Source organism: Thunnus thynnus, chromosome 16 (assembly GCF_963924715.1).
Source record: "Thunnus thynnus chromosome 16, fThuThy2.1, whole genome shotgun sequence".
Classification (NCBI taxonomy): domain Eukaryota; kingdom Metazoa; phylum Chordata; class Actinopteri; order Scombriformes; family Scombridae; genus Thunnus; species Thunnus thynnus.
In genome coordinates this window covers 25,771,597-25,794,224 of record NC_089532.1, presented here as the reverse complement: position 1 = coordinate 25,794,224, position 22,628 = coordinate 25,771,597, and the positions used below count along the sequence as shown (strand labels likewise).

Genomic DNA, 22,628 nt, shown 5'->3' with positions numbered 1-22,628 from the left:
TCAAAGGGGGCTGAATGACTGGAGAACACATGTAGATAATTATGTTAACACATGTAGGTAATTGGGGCTGTTTGATAAAACAGTATTAATCTTAATGTGATTAAAGGGCTGTGCACTGGCAGGGTTATTTTCCTAAACAGCTCCAGCAACCCTAGATAGACTTTGATTATTGAATTTTTACACAAATATAAAAAATGATATACAGTAGATGTTGAATGAATGTACAAGATTTTACGGACTTTTTTGGGCCGTCCTGTCATTTAGAAGGTGGAATGCTGGATGGATGGTGGAAATAATGTACAGATGGAGAGAAGAAAAAGTAAACAAGAAGAAAAGGACTGAAAGAAAGAAGAGAACGGGTAGGCAGTGAAAGAGAGAAGCAGACCAACAGTTAAAGAGAGAAATTTGTCAGTGCCACAGCTTCTCCTTGAATCAGCAAGTGTGGCCACAGCATGGTTAACAACGGGCACTGTCTATTTCCAGAAGACTGTGATTTGTGGGTATCTAAACTTTGAACAGAATCCTCTACGAAAGGAGAGAGGAGCCTTAAATGGAACTGGTACAAGGAAATACAAGACAAACACCAAAATGATGTACCAAGACAATGTCGCGCCTGGAAGTCCAAAGTCTACTTTGAGATGAATATGGAAGTATTGAGTATGACAAAAAAGGCAAAAAAAAAGAAAAAAAAAAAAGGAAAAATAAGATCATAGACAGACAAACCTCCAGACAGATGGAATTTATAATAATAAAAAACAAACAAAGAAAAAAGAAAGAAGGATGAACAGTGAGAAAAAGAGACAGTTGCAGAAACAAGAACAAGTCAGAAAGGAAAGCAGCAAAAGAGAACAAGGAATGCATGAAAGGGAGACAGCTGTACTCCAAAAAGAAAGTCCCTCAGACTAGCAGCAGCAGCAGCAGCAACTGGCTATGAAAAACTATTTCTCCACATGACCCTCTTGCTCTCCACTCCAGTGGCAGCGTCTGCCACCAGGTTGACCGCATCCATTGCTGTCCCACAGTCTCATTATGTCAGTTGGCAGTTCGTAGTGGGGTGGTAAATACTAGAGTCTCCATATTTCACCACACAGTGACTCCAGCCCAGGCTGACAAATGGCTGTTCAGGAATAAGGCTCAGCTAAACCCACAAGTGCTTCGGAGAATAATGGAACTAGTGGTTATCTGTCTTTTCAACTTTAAGATAAGTTTACCAATCGTTCATGAGTTATCTTCAAGGATAGGAATACACACTAAGATGGACAAGCCTAATAGTACACATTGTAAAATGTAACTGGATGTAGACATCACTAAGTTAAGAAAAGCAACACTGACGGTAGGTCCTCCAGTCGAGATGCTTCTTGTCGGGGATCTAGAAGGTCATATCCCACCTCGTTGTAGACCTCCAGGTAGGAGATGTGGGTAGTATACACTATACTGCTGTCCTGTGGAGAAAAAACATACTATGTTCAAAGTTGATTTAGGCACATGAAAATGAAAATCGAAGGAAGGTTTTTTGACATTTGTCAATCATTTAATAATAATGTGCTGACCTTGCCGAAGCACTCGTACAGATAAGACAGCGTGCGAGGAACAATTCCACGATCACTGTAACGCTCGGCCCCACCTGTGATGGTGAAGGTCTTCCCACTGCCCGTCTGACCATAGGCAAAAATGGTGCCATTATAGCCCGCCAATACACTGCAGAGACACACACACACACACACACACACACACACACACACACACACACACACACACACACACACACAATGGATACAGAGAAACCCTTCTGGGCTTGGTCATTGCGGTTAATTTGAACTTTGTGATTGATTAATTAATGTAAAGGCAAACATATCTAATAAGCACAAAGGTCTACTGTGTATTTACAAAACCTTTCAAAATGAGAGCCTTAGGCTAAGATCAATGTTCGACCATTGGGAATATGAGCTCAAGTATCTACTGTAATCTCATCAGTAAAGGAAATTCACAATGTTAAAATACCTATTTGTTATATCTAGTTTTCCTCTGATGTAACCCTGCTTTACTCAAGCTCTTCTTATGAACATTTACTTTGGTTTACTTGTGTGATTTCCTCCATTTCCAAGAATGTAACAATACTTATGAGGGGTTTGTTCAAATTTTACTTTTTCAGGTGAGAGTGAGAGTATTGGCAAATACACTGATGTATAGTGCCAGTCAAATGTTTGGACACATACCTTCCCATTCACTTGAATGAGAGTGTGTGTCCAAACTTTTGACTGATACTGTAGTTAACTAGCCGAACGTATGGTATCCAGAGTTAATGCCCTTAGAAATTTCAGGAACATTCAGTAACTACTGTTTCCTAAAGACCCAGCATCAATGACAAGAGCAGGTGATGACTTGCAAAATACAGAATGCATCTGTTTTTTATGCTAATGTAACCATATGCGCCTCCTATGACATCACCATCTTAATTTGCAAGAGTGAAAGAGACTGTCAAATATACCCCAAAGCAGACACCAAAAGTCTGAGTGAATTGAATGTGACACTCTAAATCCACAGGAAAAGATGGCAGTGAGTGGAGAACTGCTATGGCGACAGACATCTGCCGTTGAGGGAGGAATGTCTCGGAGTATGAGTGAAGGAAAGGGCCCAGACCCGTTCAACTAGGCAGGGCCCGGTAAATTTTGGTTTGGCACTGAACTGTCCTAGTGCACGTGCACAGGGCCATGGAAACCAATGGTATCTAGTTCTGTTTGAATGAAATGAACATCTGAATTGATGGTACTCATACGAGGTAGAAAAAATTGGGATAAAAAGGCTCTTTTCGGTAGTTTTGGAAACAAACCAGGAAGAAATAGTAAAATGACAGAGGGGCCTCTGACACATGAGCCTGGATCAAAGGTGAGGATAAACTCAGTGCTTTCCAAGTTGCCAATTGCAAAGGAAAAGGATATCTCGACACTATATTTTTCAAGATGAATTATAAACGAACTTAAACCTCTCGCTTATTCTAATGGAATTGCCAACCCAGTATTTGAGCAGTGTGTGGGTTTCCCTTCCTGTGTGCTGCTCTTGTTCCACACCCTGCATGAGAAGGGGAAGGGAAAAAACTTCATGTCAGTTTATATAAAAAACTACGTCCACTCATGAGAATGGTGGTTGGTTAGTCTGACTTGGACGGCCATTGGGCGACCATTTAATCTAGCGTGAGTCATGGCAGTGATTGGCAGCGGGGAGAAAAGACACAGGCACAGTGTTTAGTTTAAAGTCAGTGCTAATGATGCGGCCTGGACTCTGCCACTGAGGCTTGGGCGTTTCCCAATGCTTGTTCCTGTTTACACCTCAGCTTTCCTGGAGATTGGCAATGTGTCATCCAGAAGATCGCTGTTCTTCCTGCTCTTTTTATTAGAAGTAGCGTGCCCAATTTTTTTGAGCTAATACGGTTATGGATAAAAGTGAACAGACCCCCGTTTTTCTTTGAACTCGGGCCGCAGGTTTCACGGCCATGTGAAATGGGATTACAATGCAAATAGAAAGTTTGCCTTGCCAGCCCAACATCATTACACTGGCTCTTCCTCTCCTGAAGCTATTAATGCTGGTTTGTTTTCAAACTACTGTGTTGGGGTTAAAATGACTGGTTTCGGTTACACCACAGCAGAGACAGAGACTAGTGCGCAAGTAAACGCGTTAGAGCTTTTGGCTTAACTTGAAGTGCGCCAACTATGAGAGAGTACCAACCAAAACAACAACATGACAGTTATTGCTAGTTTAGATGATAGGCGCCTGTGTGCATGAAACTGTGAGTTTTAGTGCGGTGACAGCGAAAACGCTGCGATTCAAAGTGACTCCTGCTGACTAAACCTGAATAAATGTTTCCCTGACTACAGGGCCTTTAGTAAAAAACATGCTGTCAGTCCAAATTTGATTCTGTTTGTGATTACTGTGACCAGACATGCTTCTGGAACTGGTACTGTGTCAATATCAACATAAGCTACATGGCTATCAACACACTAACGGGGTTTCCACATAGCTATGTCTATGGATAAGTGCCTTTCGTAATCTCTTTCAACACCTTTTGTGGCAAGGATATGAAGCCTAAGTCTTAGCCTTTTCCTGTGATTGTCTTTGAAGGCGACGTATTCCAATAGGAAATGGGGGCTGAACAGGCAGAATTTTTCTCTCTACTCACTGTGTTTTAGTTGACGGCTGGATTTAAAAGGTTAAAACATTGTGGAATTGAGAACATTCAGTGTGTCAACGGGCATCTTGCAGAAGGTCAAGGAGCTGGCAGTTGACTAAGAAATGTCTGATAGCGGAGACAGATTCGTCATGGCTAGACATGATGTTGCCTGCTGACATCATAGTCATATCAAAGACTAGAAGACGCCAAGCTGAAATTGACATGGCGAGATTATGACTGAAACTTTTTAACCTTATGTTTACCATCTGTGACAACAAAGGGGAAACTGTTAAAAGGTTAGCTGGGGAGGGCAACCTAATAACCGAGTCACTGAACCCCTATGAGTCAGGTCAAATACATCCAAGTCCTGAGTCAGCCAATCCAGACGTCTCACCATGTTGTTTATATGTCTACTAATAGCAAAGATAATGCAAAGCACTTGCAGGATTCCAAAAATAGACCGCTGTGACTAAAAAGACTGGGGTGGAATGCTGAGACGATGAGATGGAGGGGCTAAATTGAGCCAGGAGGACAGAGTTTGGCGAGGAGAAGAGGAAGAACCTTGTTCACATAACAACAACACAACTAACATTTGATCACAGGAAATTCCAAGTAAATTCTCCTCTTGGCTGTTTTCCTTTTTGGAGAAACTAGTCATGATTTAGACTAACATCTAGGCAGGGGGTAAAGCTCTGTCAGTCCTTTGTTGAAATGGAGAGAACATTGGGTGTAGAGTAAGCTTAGAGGTGAAGAAACATCATTAAAAAACAATCCTGCTAATGTCATGGTTAACAAAGAATTTACCATTTGAAGCTAATTTCATGTACATATGGTTCTATTGTAACTACCCTTTAAACTATGTTTAACATTTTACATTTAAAACAGGCCCTGGTGAACTATTTCTAATAAATTAAACAGTATTAACAGATAAGTGATCTCAAGGGGAAGATTTTTCAGCAAGTTAGTCTAATGTATGTGGTTCTCTTTGCATGACATGACATATTAAACAACAGCTCATAATATGGCTCTGTGTTGTGGCTTGAAAATGTTCTAACACTCACGATGGCAGAGTGTGCCATCCTGCCTGCCAGCTCAGTCCACTTAGTGGTTTAAGTATGTAAAGCACGCCAAAAATCACAGACACCCTCTATTTCCATCTTAAAGAAAGTTGAGCTTTACTGACTTCCTGTCAACAAGGCTGGCTAAATCCTGTGTGGCCCGACCACAACATGGAGAGATGAGCACTGCCGGGCACAGGTGGTCAACTTTTCAATTTTGTGATTTGTGAATGGGATTTAAAAAAGGCTGTAGTTTCAAAGGTTGACAAAAGCTTTTAAAGAAATTACATGGACTTTCAAATTATTTTGATTGATATGATTTTGCCATTTGGTAAAGTACAATGTCAATAAGATTTTACCTGTCTGCAACTGGTTTAGCAACAGTTTCAAATATGTCCTCTTGTTTGGCTGCTTGATCAAACACGTTTTGGAACCTGAACAAAAGTAACAAGAACAAAGACATTAACACCATGACACATTTGGACAGAAGACAAGTTAGAACACAGATCTATTGTTTAGTTTACTACTAGCATGACATGAAAATTTATGTTGCTGGTTTATCTCGAACATCCAGGGCTCAACACAGTCACACTTGGCAGTACTGAATAAGCACAAAAAGCAATCTATTTAATTTCCCAAGTGCATGAAGAGGCGTTTAGTCATTCTGTTTTTTAAAGCAGTCTCAAACCATCATGTTTTATCCCACAGAAAGATGAGAGAGATGTGAGAGGAATCCGCCCAGGAAGATTGTTAAATGTGGAAATTTTATTTCTATAAGGGCACAAGGGAACCTCCACAGGCTATAATAAGACTCTGTGGTTTTCAAAGGCCTGCAGTGTCCACTGCTGCCTGACTCCCTAACTGTGAATTTAGGGCTTGGAAGCGTGGCATGGGCCCTGCCCAGAGGGTATATAAGGCTGCAGCTTTCACCGCCAGCGTTAAACAGATGTTCTGGCTCCGCAATGACACAACTGGTGGATGAATTATTCATGGGTAAAGTTCTTATGCAACCTAGAGGGCTTAAATTCTGGTGGGCAACACACCTCTCACTGTGTTATATGTTATCTTAATTCATTCTAACTTTTTTACAAGTTACACCACTCTGATTATAACCTAAAGTCTATGTGAAATCAAGAGCAGAGGTAATCCACAAGATTTCCCAATCAACATAAGAGGTGGTTATTGTTTTGATGTTTTGCACTTGCTAAAGACGTTAGCCAATCATACTGGCAAAATGAACTCATTACATGTAGCCTGCATGCACTTACAAAGAATGTTGTAATATTAATCATTTCATCATTTTAATGAGTAAACTGCTGCTGTTACATTTATAAGACAAAATAGAGCAGATATTGTTCTCAAGAAGAGAACCCTGCTAAGGTATTTAGAACAGCAAATGTTTCACTGGCTCTAAGTTTAATCACTGCTCCACAGTATCAGTGTTAGAGAGCAGTATAGCCATTTCTAATAACAATAATAATAATAATAATAATAATAATAATAATAATAATAATAATAATAATAATAATAATAATGATAACAACAATAATAACAACAATTTTCTTTATCAAGTGCTTTTCAAGATACTCAAAGATGCTTTACACAAAACAGTTAAAAAAATTAAAAACACACTAAGGGACAAGGTAGCACAGGGGGTTAAATCAAACATTAAAAGCAGGTCTGAAAAGGTTAGTTTAAAGCTGGAGTGCAGGACTTTTATCCCCCCTTTCTGGCAGTTACAGTAATTACAAAAACAGTGGATACACTGTTTTGAAAGTCACACAACCCCCGCGAAATGACTCATTTCAGTATCAGAATTAGATCCATTCAGTCCAATAACATTTGGAAAGTCTAGAAGAGCTGCATGAATAAATTATTTTATCTCCCTTCAAGTTAGCAGAGAGTTAACCGGAAGTTAGCCAGCTTGGCCAGCAGATGTCTGCATTCGTACATTCATCCGGCCAGTGCGGGAATGTCAAACCCAACACCAGATTAAAAACTCTATATAATGTGAAATACAGAGATTTATCTGGTGGTGATAGACTTTATCAGCATTGTGTGAACTCGTTTGGCAAAGGCTTGAATGTCTCCAAGACTCCACCAGTTGTATGTACTTTTAACAAATGAGTTGGTCTTATTTAGGAAATTAAGCAAATGGAAGGTACTGCAGACACAAATTCAGCTCTCAGACACTTCACCTGAACTTGTAGCACTCCCTCTTGTTGTTAATAAAGCCATCAGCCAGGTCCCTAGGCACCACAAACTCCAGACAGGCACCTGTCTGCTCCTCATTGTCCACAGAGTACACCTGAGGGAGCCAGAGACAACAGTAGAGTCAGGCCTACAGGCTGCTGCTTATCACCTCATGGACAAGGTAGAAGGCTGATAAGTCTGGGTGGCTGATCAATCACATAAGAATATTTGGGAAGTTTTTGAGTAGCCACATAGGCACATCGATCTACTTACTGTTTTGAAACAGTAGTCTACTATATGTTCTGTGATGTGTGTGCTGTTATAGTATGTGGTACCCTACATGCAGCCCAACTTAAACACAAAGACAATAAACCAAGTTAGGTCTAAAATATAAGTTAGGCTGCTTGTGGTTTGGGTACTGCAAGCCCCAAAATGAAAGATGGAATTTATGAAGCATATATCCTGTGGAAAGCAATAGAACTGAACAAGCAATCATAATAGGCATACAGTGTAGGCAAGCACTGCAAATTCACCTCCGCTCAGTAAAGCCAAAGCTGCCTCAGGGGACACAAGAAAAACTGTAGGACATTAAACTGATATAGATTGAGCTCAGGCAGTGGATGGCAGCTAAAGTGAGGTTGGCCGGGTCAATCTGAACACCCCCACCCTCTGTTTTTGAGCTCCAACATATGTTCTGGCATATGTTTCCAATGGACACTGATGCAATTACAAGTCCCCAGGGTTTCAGGAATAAAAGATAAGATCTAAATGATTGGATTGTTTTTCACTGTCACCCTGCCTGCAGTATTGCCTCCTGACCACCACTGTTCTTCTGTTGTCTTCACACGGACATGTGCAGAACCTCAAAAAGCCCCAAGGAGGAGGCTGTGCTCATTTTATTTTGCTGGATATTGTCAGTTCAGGTTAAAGTGCCACAGAAACCCTCAGTGTAATTTGATTATTCCTTCCATCAGCTGCTGTGGTCAGACAATAAACTGGGCTTCAGGGAGAAGAGAGTACTGTGCCACGGGCACTCCTGATGGAAACTGACTTTTTTTTTTTTTTTTTACACGTGTGTCCAATAAACTCTGTCCTTATCTGATAGTTGGTGAACATTAGTGTGTGTGTGTGTGTGCCCTTCATTTGAAAACAGCTACTAGTAGGATGGTTGATATTGCTGTATAAGTTTGACAGTTTGACATCAGTCTGAAATAAAAAAAAATCTGACACTGGTTCAGTATGTTTTACCTTGATGACTGTAACAGGTTGGGCATAGGGTTAGGGTTATTACAATATATTTATTGTATGGATGACACTGCACTGGTTGTCAGTGTGAAGCATTTTCTTGAACTGATTTTTATGCAGTTTAATTCACTAACAAAGACCACGCCATTTGAATGGTATAAAAAGTAGATTTATTTGGATCGTCCAGAGGGTTCAGGATTGGATGAGGATAGTGTATGGTGGGCTGGAGCGTCTAGGAACCCGGGGGTCGAGACTCAGGGTGGGGGACATGTCTCGATGAGCTTTCTGCTTCGTCATCCTCCAAAGTCAACTTCATTGGACTAAGTGAAAACGGGCTCTTTGAATGTCACTGAGGAAGGTATGGAATCTTGGGAAGACTAGCGGTCGAGAATTTTATTTATTCAATTTTAACAGGTGGTCTGGGATTTCTTATTTGGAAGTGGTTGAAGCAGCTCCACTATGGAAGAATTGGCCAGAGTAAAGTTAGGAATGTGGACTGACTTTGTTGATGAGGGGAGACAGGTTGCCTGTGCGGAGAGTTTGGTAGTAGGCCAGGAAGTCTGAAGTGAGGGGCGAAGGTTTGGCATAAGATGTGGTTAAGACTTACAGATAACATGCCGAAGTGTGCGTGAGCTCCTGAGGACAGTGTTATGGAGACGTTAGTTTGGCTGGTGTAGACTGGAACGGGCGAAGGTGGTGAAGCAGGAGAGGGTCAGGATGTTGAGTGAAGGGAACAAAAGACCGTGGGAGGAGGTGAGCAAACACTCGGTTGAAGATGTTCATCATTTGGAAAAGAGCCATGTCCGAGTGGGCCATTGCGTAGATGCGTGTGGAGCATCTGGATCCCAACTGATCAGAAGCGCAGCATCTGGAGGAGAAGGGTTCCATGTGGATGTGGTGGTGAAGGAGATATCTCGTTGGTACTGCTGGATCTAGTCGTGGGCGGTATGTTGCCAAGGAACGTGGATCACAGAGTACGGGCGGGAGGTAAGCGTTTGCGATGCAAGCGTGTTGTAGGTAGCGTGAGAACTGAGACAAACGGGAGAGAAAGCGGTTGGACACGCTTATATAGGTATGCACGGATGATTGAATTAGTGAGAGAGAGGGGAGTGGTCTTGTTCCTGAACCTTTGTTATAATAATAACTCCATATAATTCTTACAACTTCAATGTCCTGTAGGGCCTGAAAGGTCCCACCATAGTACCAGAAATAAAACTACTGGGAAAACAATAAAAACTTTTAATATCTGGAATGTTTGGTTTACAAAAGGAGTTACACTTGATCACATTCTTCACATATATTATAAATCCATTATATTTTTTAAACGTTGTCATCCTGTTTGTCCATGCTCTATTTCCTTAGACTTGTGTTCTATGCTGCACACACATCAATTGCATGTCGGTGCCTCCTGGGAGAGGGATCCCTCCTCTGTTGCTCTTCCTGAGGTTTCTTCCATTTTTTTCCCTGTTAAAGGGATTTTTAGGGAGTTTTTTCTTATTCAAGTTGAAGGTCTAAGGACAGAGAATATTGTATTGCTGCACAGACTGTAAAGCCCCCTGAGGTAAATTTGTGATACTGGGCAATACAAATAAAATTGACTTGTCTTGACATTTAAATATACTGAGCATCAGCACAAAATTTAGCAAGTTAAACTCAAAAATGTTGGAACTGGTATCTGCCTTCAAACCCCCATGTAACAAGTGATGGATAATGGGGGGGAAGTAGTGATAAATAAAGTATGGTACTGTGTTTCTGAGTTTTCAGGCTGGAGTTAGTGACAGAGTAGACCTTTTTTTCACAGCAGACATGTTGACATGTCATAGCTGGAGTAGGGGGTAATTAAAATCATAACGATTGCATTCCATGTATGTATGTACGTCAGCTTCTGGGCTCTGACACTGTGTTGGGTATGCTAGTTCACTTGAATGATTCATTGGGAGACTTAATGGAATGGAGCTGTCATTAAAGTTATTAGTTACACCTGTGTTTTTCCTGCTATGACAAGTCAAAATGTCTACAGTGAAAAAGTCCCGAAGTAGAAAATATGGCACGTTAACGTTACATGTTACACAACGTGAGCAGTAGCTTCTATGTCCAGACAGGTGTGTTTTTAACAGTTTAAAACTATTGGTTTTTTGATAAGAGTCGAACTGAACTGGGATAATTAATATAACATGAATATAGACCAGCATGTCTCCTATTTAGAGAGGCCTCCTTTGTGTTAATATAACGCTAACATTGAGAATTTTTTTTATATTCTCCAACCTGTGTTTAGCTAAGAGTTGTATTTAGTTGTCCACTTACCGCAGTAGTTTTCTTAGTGGGTTTAATGCGAGCAAATATCTGTATTGTCTGTTTCACCATTTTCCTCCTAAAACATGAACTCTTCAACCTGGTTGGTCTGTACACACATAGATATGATACCCTAGCTGGCTAGCTCGCTGGCTAACGTTTGCATTAAGCACCGTGCTCTCTGGTTTGTTGTAGCTGGTTGCTAAGTGACGACGGTCACGGTGGGGAGTAATGACAAAGATCGTCTGTGCTGTTGAAGATGACTCCTCGGACTGAATCAACCATCACGTCCGTGATCTTTTTGTTTTTTCCCCAAATGCCTGATAGTGTGAGTCAGAGCTAGTTCAGAGATGGTCAGGGAAGTGTATGTGTGCGTGTGTGTGCGCGTTTGTGCGTGTGTGTAGGAGGGAGCATGTGAATAACATTAAACACATTGTCAGAAGTAAAAATAAAACAGAGATTTATAGCTGTTCTACTTCCTCTGATGTTTATTGTTCTGTACTAAGCAGGTGTTTTGTATATTCAAGACAAAAGTTCACCACAAGTTCAGTGACTCATTCAGTGGGCATATTGACAGGAGTGTATTCAGTACTGTAGGCACTCCTCACACATCAGGCCGATATAACAGTTACTCATAATGTAAATAGGTGCGACTACAACTGCCAGGATTGACAGTTATAGATCAGTACCAAGGAAAAGGAAATGGGAATTGTAATCCATGTGGTAATCATGTAGGTAGCACAGGTGTCGCATAAAAACCTGAGCAAAATACAGAAAAGTAGCAGCAAATCATAGCATGAAACCAGCTTCTCTTTGATCCACCACAACCCAAAGTTCTGTGTTTTGAAAAGGAAAGATTAGAGAAACCCGATTGTGTTAAAATGAGAAATGAGAGGGACCAGACTGCATGATTTTTGTGTGCGTGTATGTTGCGTGCATGAAGCAGGGCTAAGAGGGGGTGAAAATATATACCCTGTGGAATGCAACAGAGTCCTTTACGGTCCTGGTGAGTTTAGATTCAGTCACAAGCTCACACACACACATGCACACATTCACGAACACACCGCATTGCACCTGCTGATGTATAGCTTTATGGGCAATTTGTTGGATGAAGTTTACTTTGCGAGGTTGATTTATGCCACTACATACCAGCACAGTATGGCGCTTACTAAGAACATTAGAATGGTTAAAAGTACAGCACCTTATATAGGAATCCACCAGGAAAAATCACGACACCCTTTCTCTCATACAAAACTCATAAGAAACACAAATTTACTTATCAGCTGATTTTACACAGAACCATATGTCTTGTGTTTGGGAGGGTGGGGGGAAGGGATGTGGCTTTGACCCTGTCTCCTGTTTCACTGTATGTGTGTCTTGCTGTTTCTGGAATTTCACCTGAACCCTGGATGTCCCTCAAATATAGCCTACCAGGAGGCCTTACCCCCAAGCTGCGCACCAGACAGGGTACCAGGAAGGCTGTGTGGTTTCATGGTGGCATTCAGGAGCCTGTATTATGTTTGTTCCAGTACATTCCTTTGTGCCACAGAAAATACTTCTTGTGTGGTTCCTTGTTTTCAGTGGAATTGTGTGCATGTGTGTGTCTGTGTGTGTGTGTCTTGTTGTCCATGATTGTTCATTGCTGCTGCAGAAAACACATTTAGCAGGCAGTTACTGGTCTAAATATGTAGATAAACATATACCATTTTTGCTATAAAGAATATGTAACGTTATACAAGAGTGTGGTTGGCTCTGTAGTATAAATACACCCTTTAACTACAAAAATACTTAAGCCCTTGGGCTACACTGCTGTCACTGTGTCCCCTATTACCTATCCTTGTTTACAAAGAAAACATTTTCATAACTTATTAAATTAGGTAAAAAATTCCACACATACCTTATCAGGACAACCTAAACAGTTATTCTACTCGCACAGGGATGAGCATTTATAAGAGCATCGTGTCAGGATAACTGATTGGATAGGATGTGTTTCACATGGGCTCCAAATGGTCTAACATGCAGCCCTGCATTCCTTCAGGTTAGACTGTGTGTTTGGGATATTTTGTATTATGCAATGGGCAGGGGCTCTGTGAGAGGAAAGTGCATCCTTTTAGAGGACTGTTGCCGTCATGTCGGTGCTCGTGTGTAGCGCTGTGCACCGCGCTACTGGTCATTCGTTTCAAGTAGCCATCAGGCAGGTACTACTAACCACGCATGGCTGAACAAAAGCTGTGTTAGTACAACCCTTGAGCAGTGAGACAACTTCAAAGAGGCAACCTTTTTACAGGTGATGTAACACACCCTCTGGCAGCCATATTGGAAGTCCACCATTCTTTGGTAACAGTATGAACAACTGACTAAACTCAACTTTCTAAACTGTCAGAATTCAGAAGACATAGTTTATTTATGTGCTCCTGTGTCTGGAATGGGATCGTTTTGCCATTTTGAATCAATATCCACTTGTTGGCACTGTGTCCGGTCAGATTAAAACTCAGTTTTGTTGCAAACCATACTGAAAACATTTTCAAATTTGCACATGAATTGTATCTATTATATCTAATAGATGACAGTGTTGCAGGTGGTTACCAGATGCATGTTAAGACAGATATACTGTGGAGCATTTTGCTAAATTAGCCCTGTGAATAGAACTACGGTTGTAAAAGCTGTTTTTTCAGGTTACCTCAGCCGACTTTTCAAGCTACAACTGGCAGAGCCTTGTAGCCGAGAGCAAAGGTGTTGAAGACAATAGAGTCTTCTGTGCCACATGTTCTAAATGCGGATGCTTTTCAGTTTTATTTAACGGGTTACTAAATGCACACACACTCCATGATCTCAGTCAAATATCTCTTTTTTCTTTGCTGTGTTTTTAGGCATCATTTCTGCAAAACATTTTGGTATTCCACTGGGCTTACATGATGTCTGTGCTTTACATAGAAAATCCTTCAAAACGTCTGAGTGCTGTCATTATGTGTAGACCAGAGGATTCAGTCACATGGGCAACCATATCCTCTGCATCCTGAATCCTGCCCATATCTTAACCAGCTACGCAGTATGAACCACAAGCATTCCAGCAACACAAAATAAAGTATTTCTCGCGCATGTGGACATTGGAGCTGGGGACAGTATTGCATCTGGAATATTACTCAATGGTATTATTATAATCAACAGAGTTTTTAAGGGAAAATGGAACCATGTTGACAATTTACATAGCCCCTGAAACTATGTGATTTCTATTCTTGTTTTATTAATAAGGTATTTTTCCATGAAGTATAAAAAATGCCACAGTAGTTGTCTGTTATTTCCTCTTTCTTTGTATTGGAAAACTTCATTATATATATATAATAGAATAGAGGAAACTTTTATTGCCATGGCATTCAAAATCAGAAAGAATCCTTCACAATATTGATAATATCACGTGATATCAGGTTTGAGCCTTTGCATACAAAATGCAGCCTTGTCAACAAAAAAAAAAGAGGGTATGAGATCCAAGAAGGAAGCAGCCACGTCCACTTTCCACAAAACAAATCCGTTTCCTTGACTTTCACAGAAAAGTGCATGCAGTAAACACCAACCAAGGGCTGGACTGGGCTTGTTAGAGAGCTGTGAACTCTTTTTTTTAATATCCTGTTTTGGTCCATGTGTTGTCTTTAGCTCTAGCTGACATAGCTGTGGTTTCACCCCAAAGGAGGAAACCAACTGTACTGCATGAGTCCAACGCACGGCAACAAACTTCAAATCCGGATGCATGACATTTTTACTCTGAACAAATAACTAACAAACACTCTTTTTTTTTTTTTGTCTGTTTAAAGTTTTGCATGCATGCAACCACCTCCATCCTTTAACAAAGTGAAGCAATAATCAGCCATCTCTCAGGCTTTCTTTTTCCTATAATTCCCTGACATAACTTCTTTCACCTTTCTTGTGTTGGGTTAACTGGAAGATCAGGTGACAGTAAGAAGTATGCAAATGTCACAATGGAATTGTCAATGTGGATGACGATTGCGCATTTTGACATGTGCAAGCATGCGTGCATACACACACACATTCACACAAATACATGATTCATTAACTTTGAAACGACTGAAGTACAGTAAAGACTTGTCTGGATACAGATAAAGGTTGGGGCTACTTGCTTCAATCAAGAACATTTCAAAACTTGAAGAACCTTAAAGGCAAAAACAACTTGTGCAAAAAAAAAAAAAAAAAACCTGTTTTTTCAGTTATCTTTGCCAGCATTCAAAACCTTTGTCTCTAACTGCCTGGCAGTTAATCAAAAAGGTGTGCTCACTGTCAGGGGATTTCAGCCTGACTGGCTCAAGGCCGAAGTCCTTCCTTGAACTACATGAAAAAGAAAGTATGTATTATTAGAATGTATTTCTCGTGATTGAGGAAGAGGCAGGATTATCTCTACAGGTGAATACACCATAATGGAACAGACATTAACCGTGCTCGCCGCTGCTTGCTTGCAGCACAAACAGTAGCCTGTCAATCTTCTGCGTGTACACAAACATGATGTGTATGTATGTGGGAGTATTTGTGTTTATCTGCATCTTTGTGTGATTGTTTACTGTACATGGGTACGTGGGTATGAACTGTAAATGCGAACATTATTTGAGAGTGCACACACCCAGTCCACTGAGCTGTAAACACTGTACCCACCACAGCTCCTGGCTAATCAATCCCTTACGACGGTATCTTGGCGCTCCTTTCAAACGGAGCGGTTTAGATTTGGCCGGGCCATTATTACAGAGTTGGGGAAGATGATGCCTCAGTTAAGTAGCTGCCTCTCAGTGGCTTAGTGGTTGAGGTTAAATAGATTCCATAGGATGATATGTTGCTCTGTGAGTGTGTGCATTACTGTGTGTATGTGAGTTGTCCCAGTTCTGTCTGAGGGTGGCCACAAAGGCTTAGTGGTAGAATGCCAAGATGCTCCTTTAACCAAAAGGACGATTAGAGAGAGGCTTCTGCTGCTATGGTACCTTGCTTACACAGTGTTATAGTGAGAGTGTCATCACACACATGAAATGTGCATACACACATGCTTACTTACACACACAGCTAATGGAGTATGCAAAATCATGTTGGAGACCATTTATATTGCAAATAACCATCAAATAAAGAAATCCAATCAAAGAGATGTACATGTAACCACACCCTCAGTCGTACTCAGCTCTCACTAGTTCTACATGTGACATGGCCTCAGTAACATCTGTATACGCCACATTTACACAGCTATATTGAGTCTCCCTGGGAAACTGTTGATTTTTTTTTTTTTTTACCACCAGTTTATTTCCAAAATGGTGACGTGCTCTATTCCGTGAAGAAATGATGTTAACAGAGTGACATTCAGTGTGAATAACTGTTGGGGTTGCTGTGGCGACAGGGGTAAGCCCATGCATGTAGGTTTGTATGTAGGGTGAATGCGTCTTATTTTTACCATGTCACCACTGGTCTTTGAATTTTTTAGCATGTTGGAAGCAATAACTTCCTCAGTTCCTTTACTCACACTTGCCAACGTTGCCCAAGCGCCAAATGGAGGATTTTCAGAACACATCAAATCTTCTCTTTTGCTCACTCTTGAAATAATTATTTTACTTTATTTTTATGTACAACAAAGTAATGCAATCAGTAGTAAAAAAAAACAAACTAAGAAAGTAGAAAAATGCACTCAGCAAAGAATAAAAATAGCTGAGGTGCATATAACTGAATCCAATCAGTCCAGCAAGTACAAAATTAGTTTGCACACCCCAAATGCATAAGGATACTCTTTTAAAACTTTATCTGACTTTTTTTTAAAAAAATTTTAATTAACAGTGGCCTGCTGCTGCTGGAAATGAGACTTATTTAAGCTTAAACCCAAACAATAAAGTTGCAGGCTAATAAACCAAAACAATGAGCTGAAAGATGCTAAAATGGACTGTATAGCTTCATCACTTCACATGACTCCTCTCACACTACACATAGTTATTTAGTTAATACAAATTATTGATTAGTGCAGCTTTAACTTCAAATCTATCTGCTTTTGACTCGCTACATGTAGACATTCTATGACCTGTCTGTGTGTGCTTAACATATGTATAAGTGTGTGAGTCTAAAAACAGGAAAATATACAGTACAGAATCTTTAACACCACTTTCAGCATAAGGATGTTATAAATATATCTTTTAATCTAATTTCAGTTATGGCCAGAAGCAGCATAAACCATTGTGCTGAATGTCTATCTCAGGCAGCTACCAGCAGCAGCGTCCATGCTATTTAAGGCTGGGGTTTCAGCAGCTCTGCCTTCCTCTCCAGTGCACAGTTTTCTGGTCAGTAGCTGTGTCCAAGGGAATTCTTTAGGGCTTTGGTTATGTGTTATTCTCTGAGGCTTCTGCCCTCTGTTATGCTTGCTAGGCTGAGGCATATCAGACTTCAGTCTGCATTCCTGAAATACTGTATATGAATCTCCAAGACTCAAAGACTAGCAATATTGTGGGATGGATTTGGGGAAGAGCAAGAAGTCATGGGCAGGGTGACATTTAGAATTTTTTGGATCTGTCAGCATGTTTGTTTTTCTGTCACTAAGAAGAGCAGTCAAGGAAATATGAAATTGAGAAGTACTGTATATTTTGAATGATTTGTTTAGGGATGTTTTGCTCTGCTGTCTAAATGAGTTCTGTTTCTCTTCAGGCAGAATATGATGTACTGTTTCCATGAGTCAATCTGCATGTAAAATACAATCCAAAGCAGAAACAGAAAGGCTCAGTTAATATTTGAATACACCCCATAACATGAAAAAGTCTTTGCCACGCAATTGCTTTTCATTCTTAGTCAAATCATTTAGAGTTAGATCAAACAGCAGTGACTGCAAAGAGAAGCACCTGAAGTCAAGGGAGTATTTTGTCGGCAGTAAATCCACAAATGAACCAAAAGTAGCAGTGTCCTCTCATATCATCATTGATATGAACACACCGTTTTATGCATCGTCTTTGCTTCTCAGAAACACAGTTCATTCCTTACTTAGTTACTTCTCTTGAGATATATTTCCGCCTGTCAGTAAATATTATGTTATCATAGAACTCTGTTTGACGGCTTCCTGATAACAGCTTGATAAATACTCATCAAAGTACTTCAAAACTATTACTGGCACGTAGGACTAATCCATTCGCCTGGAAAATCTGATGCATACCTTCTCCTTTTATAGCAACTCTCGTGTTTGGCATTTTTAGCGAGGGGGAGTTTTTAGGACATCATTGCATAATGGACATTATGTCAAGAGTTTTCATTGATTGCAGCTCAGCAAATCTCTCTTGTCTCTTAGTTTGGACTCTTGGAATTCACTGTGAACCATCTGTGTAAATAACTGCTAAATATTTCTCTTAAGTCATTATTTTCTCCTTTCTCAACTCCCCAGAAATGTATTTACATTTTTCTAAAAATATCTTTTGGAAAACTCAGTTGATGCTCACGGAAAGTGGTTGTAATTCTTTTCGAAGCACACGCAACTTTTGCCCTTTGTCTTATGGCTACAGTATGTTCATATACACTCCTTATAGTACATGCTTGTCAAGTGGCTCTCCCTTCCCGCTCCTCCTTCTTATCCATTCCTTCCATCCGCTTCATCTCTCCATCCCAGCTGCATGTGGTCAGGAGCTTGGACAGTGGGCAGGGACAGGGCTGGGCGGTCCTGCTGGCCTGGCGGTGCTTGGCAGTGGGGAAAGTTGGTGGATTAGGCCCTCCCTCCGCGGGCCTAGTGGGCCTGGAGCTCTGAACGCAGAGCTAACCGCTCTAACTGCACAGTATAAATAGAACAAACTTGGGTTTGAGAGAGCACCACATTGCGACTTCTCAACTGTCAAGCAGATAGGAGAGGCAGGAGCATGGAGGACAGAAAGAAACAGAGAGTGTGTGTGTAATGAAAACATAAGTAATGTTATTGAGGAGTGAAATTTCCTTGTGAGCTTTTGTAGCAACCTAAGAGTAGCAGGAGAAGATGGATAGGGAGTATTGGAATGGAGAGAAAATAAATGGATATGAAATGAGAGACAGGGTTGAAAGAGCACAAGAGGAATATTTGCAGCTGGAATGACAAACGTAGTCGCTAAAAGAACTGTAAGGTATTGGAAATATTGGCCGAGCGTCTACACCTTCACCTCTTCCGAGCGACGACTGCCCAGTGCCGGCAATTTTCTGTCCAAATCCACTTCCCCGCACAAGCCAAGTCCAGGTGATGGTTCAGCACACATACAGTGTTATGTAAGAATTGCGGGAATGCTTTTTGGCTATGACTATAACGAGCTGAGAGGGAATTTGACATGAGAGCCCCCGTAGGTCCGTCGAATTCCTGCTGCCGTGGAGGATTCTAGCATCCAAATTCCTCTCCTCCACAGTGTGGTAGAGTTACAATGAAATACCTTGCGGTGTTGAACTCTACTGCCTTTGAAGTCCTATTCAGGACTGTGTGTTGGGCTGCTGTTGTTGCATGCCATTCTTCACACAATAAGCTGTGTTATGTCACTGTTACCCCTGGCCAACCCCGTGATGTGTCACACCAGAGGAGGCCAATCCATGATCTGCCAAAAGATTTCTTCTTTTGAAAAAAGTACAGGGAAGTCAGATTGGATGCATGGCGCAAGCCGCAAAGTGGTCTTGAATGCTTTACCATGCAGATAATTTGTTTTGATAAAAATGTTATTGCTATGCACTATTGACCGCTTTGTTACATAATGCTATAAATGCAAACAGTGTGAGTCCAGCAGACATTATGTCTCATTGTATCACTTAACGTCTGTGGCATAAATAGGAATTGGGACAGTTCATTGAGGATATTTCCATAGCAACAATAGGTTTGTGTATTGATTAGTTGCAAAGTGTCACAGCTAATTAGGCCGTACTGAGGTGATGAGAGTGTGTGTGTGTGTGTGTGTGTGTGTGTGTGTGTGTGTGTGTGTGTGAGGATGCTGCTTCATTTTGTTGTGTTTTTCAGCTGCGCTGAGGGCAATGCAAATTCCATTACTTCCCTGGATGTTGCTGGAAATCGATATTTCTATTCGGCTATTTCTGCCAACATCATCATCCATGAAATGGCTTTGCAAAGGCATTGCGTTTAAATTCAGACACACACGAGCATAGACATATACAGAGGAGATAATAGTTCCACCGCTCCACTGCTCTGCAATGGAGACAGAGAGAAAGACAAATGTAGAAGAGACTTTGATGACAACCGGGAAATGAAAGGGAGCGTATCACACGAGGCAGAAATAGAATAGAGTGGTACCGTATTGATTGTCAGAATTTGCACTGTAGTCATCACAATGCATGAAAGGAAAAAAGTTGGGAGTATAGAGGGAGGAAGGGTCAGAGAGGGAGGCAAAGCACATACAGATGACTTTTCATACTTCCAGGGTGAAAGCTAATGCAGAAGGTTTGTTGGGGGAGTAATCGAGCTGCACCTTCTCCTTCTGTCGTTCACACCTCATCGGAGAGAGGTTACAGAGACACACACAGAGCGGATGATGAGAGAACTCTACTCTGGACAAAAACCAGCAGAGCATGCAGTTCAGTGGACAAAAGAGGGCCTCTGTATTGTGTTAGACAGCACAACCAGGTCAGCTGTTCAGAACATGTCAGGTGAGGAGAAACAGGAAGCTTGGTTTCAATAAAGGTGACAGTGGTTTTCAACTATTCAGTGTTTTGTATTGCGGCCTGTGTCTTTTCTGTAGCATCATAAAAACACCACATTCCAAATGAAAGACTTCTGTCTTTGATTTCATGGCAACAGTATATAATTATCTCTCTACACACGTCATACATATCCATTCTGTTGGTTATGCATATTTGAGCCATTTCAAATCAAATTGTATATACTTTATATGCTGCCCATTTCCCAAAACATATTACACTTTTGAGCAAGGAACTTCTTAAAAACATGGACAACCATAGTCATTTATGCTACCATTTAATTTTCTGACTGTTTCAATACAATACCTTTTCTATTTGAGTTCAGCCATGTTAAACCATGTATGTGTTTATTAGTCTGTATTATTTTACTGAGCTGTTGGTGTTAAAGGGAAGGTTTGACATTTTGGGAAATTACTCTATTTGCCTTTTGCCAGGAGTTAAATGAGAAAATCAATAACATTCTTACATCTGTCCGTTAAATATGAAGCTTAGCTCAACATAACAGTTGCTAACAGTTAGCCTGGCTCTGTTCAGAGGTGGCCTTCCAGCAAAGAGGGTCCACCTGTGGACCTCATATATTGGGACCCCAGGTCTGTGAGCCACCAGGAAGAGAGTAGCGTCCTCTGGTATGATGTGCATCACTTCATTTTCTGCCACAAAAGTAACCAAATATAGGCCTACTATTACAGTAAATTTAACACATTTTCACTCAGAATGAGAGGGTAACAGTACTGTAACTTTTCTGTTAAAAAATGTGCTATAAGAAATAGCACATAAAGTCAGGGTTCAAGTACTACTGTGCAAATATAACTTTTTATCTTCTGTCTTTTATAAATATGTTTGTAACTAACTAACATAACACTTGTTCTCTATTTTATATATACATTTGAAAGAGAGTATGAGGATATATTAGAATCTGTTTCACATGATTTTATAGGGCTAACATAAATGTTAGCTTGTCCAACAGACTGACATCACATGTGCTTTATGTAACGACGACCAAGTTGTATTATTTTTAGTTCATGAGTATTTATTCCGTCAACACACAGCCAGAAAAAAAACATGTCACAGCAAGAGTGAAAGTTAGTTTTTTACCTGACAAAAAACTATTAACAATATTAATATCAACAATATTAACAATACTTAAAGTCTTGAGGAGAGAAACATGAGCATTTTCAAATTTGGTTAAATTAAAGAGAAAAAAAGAGGCAGCTAATGGAAGTGAAACAGCTCACTTCCAGGGACCCTACAGGAAGTGACACAACTCATGCCTGGAGACCCTACTCTCTTCCAACTGGCTCCCCAGATGTGATGTCCACAGCTGGACCCTTCTTCTACCAGCACCAAGTGTAATAACCACAAATTGGGTTTTACAAGGGATTATAAGCAGGATTGTTTCTTGGCCAGGTGCACTGATTTCCGGGAGTCTCCACTAGTTGCCTAGCAACCTCACAGTGATGACAAGAAAGCAAATCAGTGTATTTCCCAAGAATTTGGATGAGTCCTTTAAGTGGTATTTTGTTTACTTGTCACACAAGCTGTGGATTCAGGTCAGCAGAAATAAAGTGGAAATACCACCAACCTAGTACAAACTAGCAGACAATATCTACAATATCTCTGTAGGAAAAGCACAGGTGTATGTAATAAAATTAATTCCATTTAGCTGCTTCAGCTTCAGGGTCTTGGTATTATGAATTCTGGCTCACTATCATGGCTTAGTGGGACACTTGAATGGAACAAAGCCATCGTTAATGTTATTAGTAACACTTGTGCTTTTCTTTCAATATGTCTGCTGTGAAAAAGGTCTATTGAGGACACTGAGGCCATGTCCTTGTTCTTTTGCAAGGGAGTTGCTGAATTTCGAGGGTTTTTTAGCAATGTGTGTGAAATTTATGCTCTCCAATTACAAACTTACACATTGTGGGTCAGTATTTTTGAGGCTGATTCCAGTATTTTTATACCAAATGTGTTAGTTTGACCTTTTTAGGCGAACAAAATAGTAGATAGATGAAGGC

General features: G+C 40.6%; 1 protein-coding gene across 1 annotated transcript in view; it reads right to left on the bottom strand.

Annotated features, from left to right (window-relative positions):
• Positions 1-11,276, bottom strand: part of kif6 (kinesin family member 6) — a 66,716-nt gene extending 55,440 nt beyond the window's left edge. The window contains exons 1-5 of the mRNA XM_067613860.1: positions 10,966-11,276; positions 7,422-7,531; positions 5,583-5,657; positions 1,551-1,698; positions 1,333-1,442 (exon numbers count right to left, since the gene is read on the bottom strand). Of these exons, the coding sequence (XP_067469961.1) occupies positions 1,333-1,442; positions 1,551-1,698; positions 5,583-5,657; positions 7,422-7,531; positions 10,966-11,025 (503 nt within the window). The 5' untranslated portion in view covers positions 11,026-11,276. The remainder of the gene's footprint in view (positions 1-1,332; positions 1,443-1,550; positions 1,699-5,582; positions 5,658-7,421; positions 7,532-10,965) is intronic.
• Positions 11,277-22,628: the final 11,352 nt, after the last annotated feature.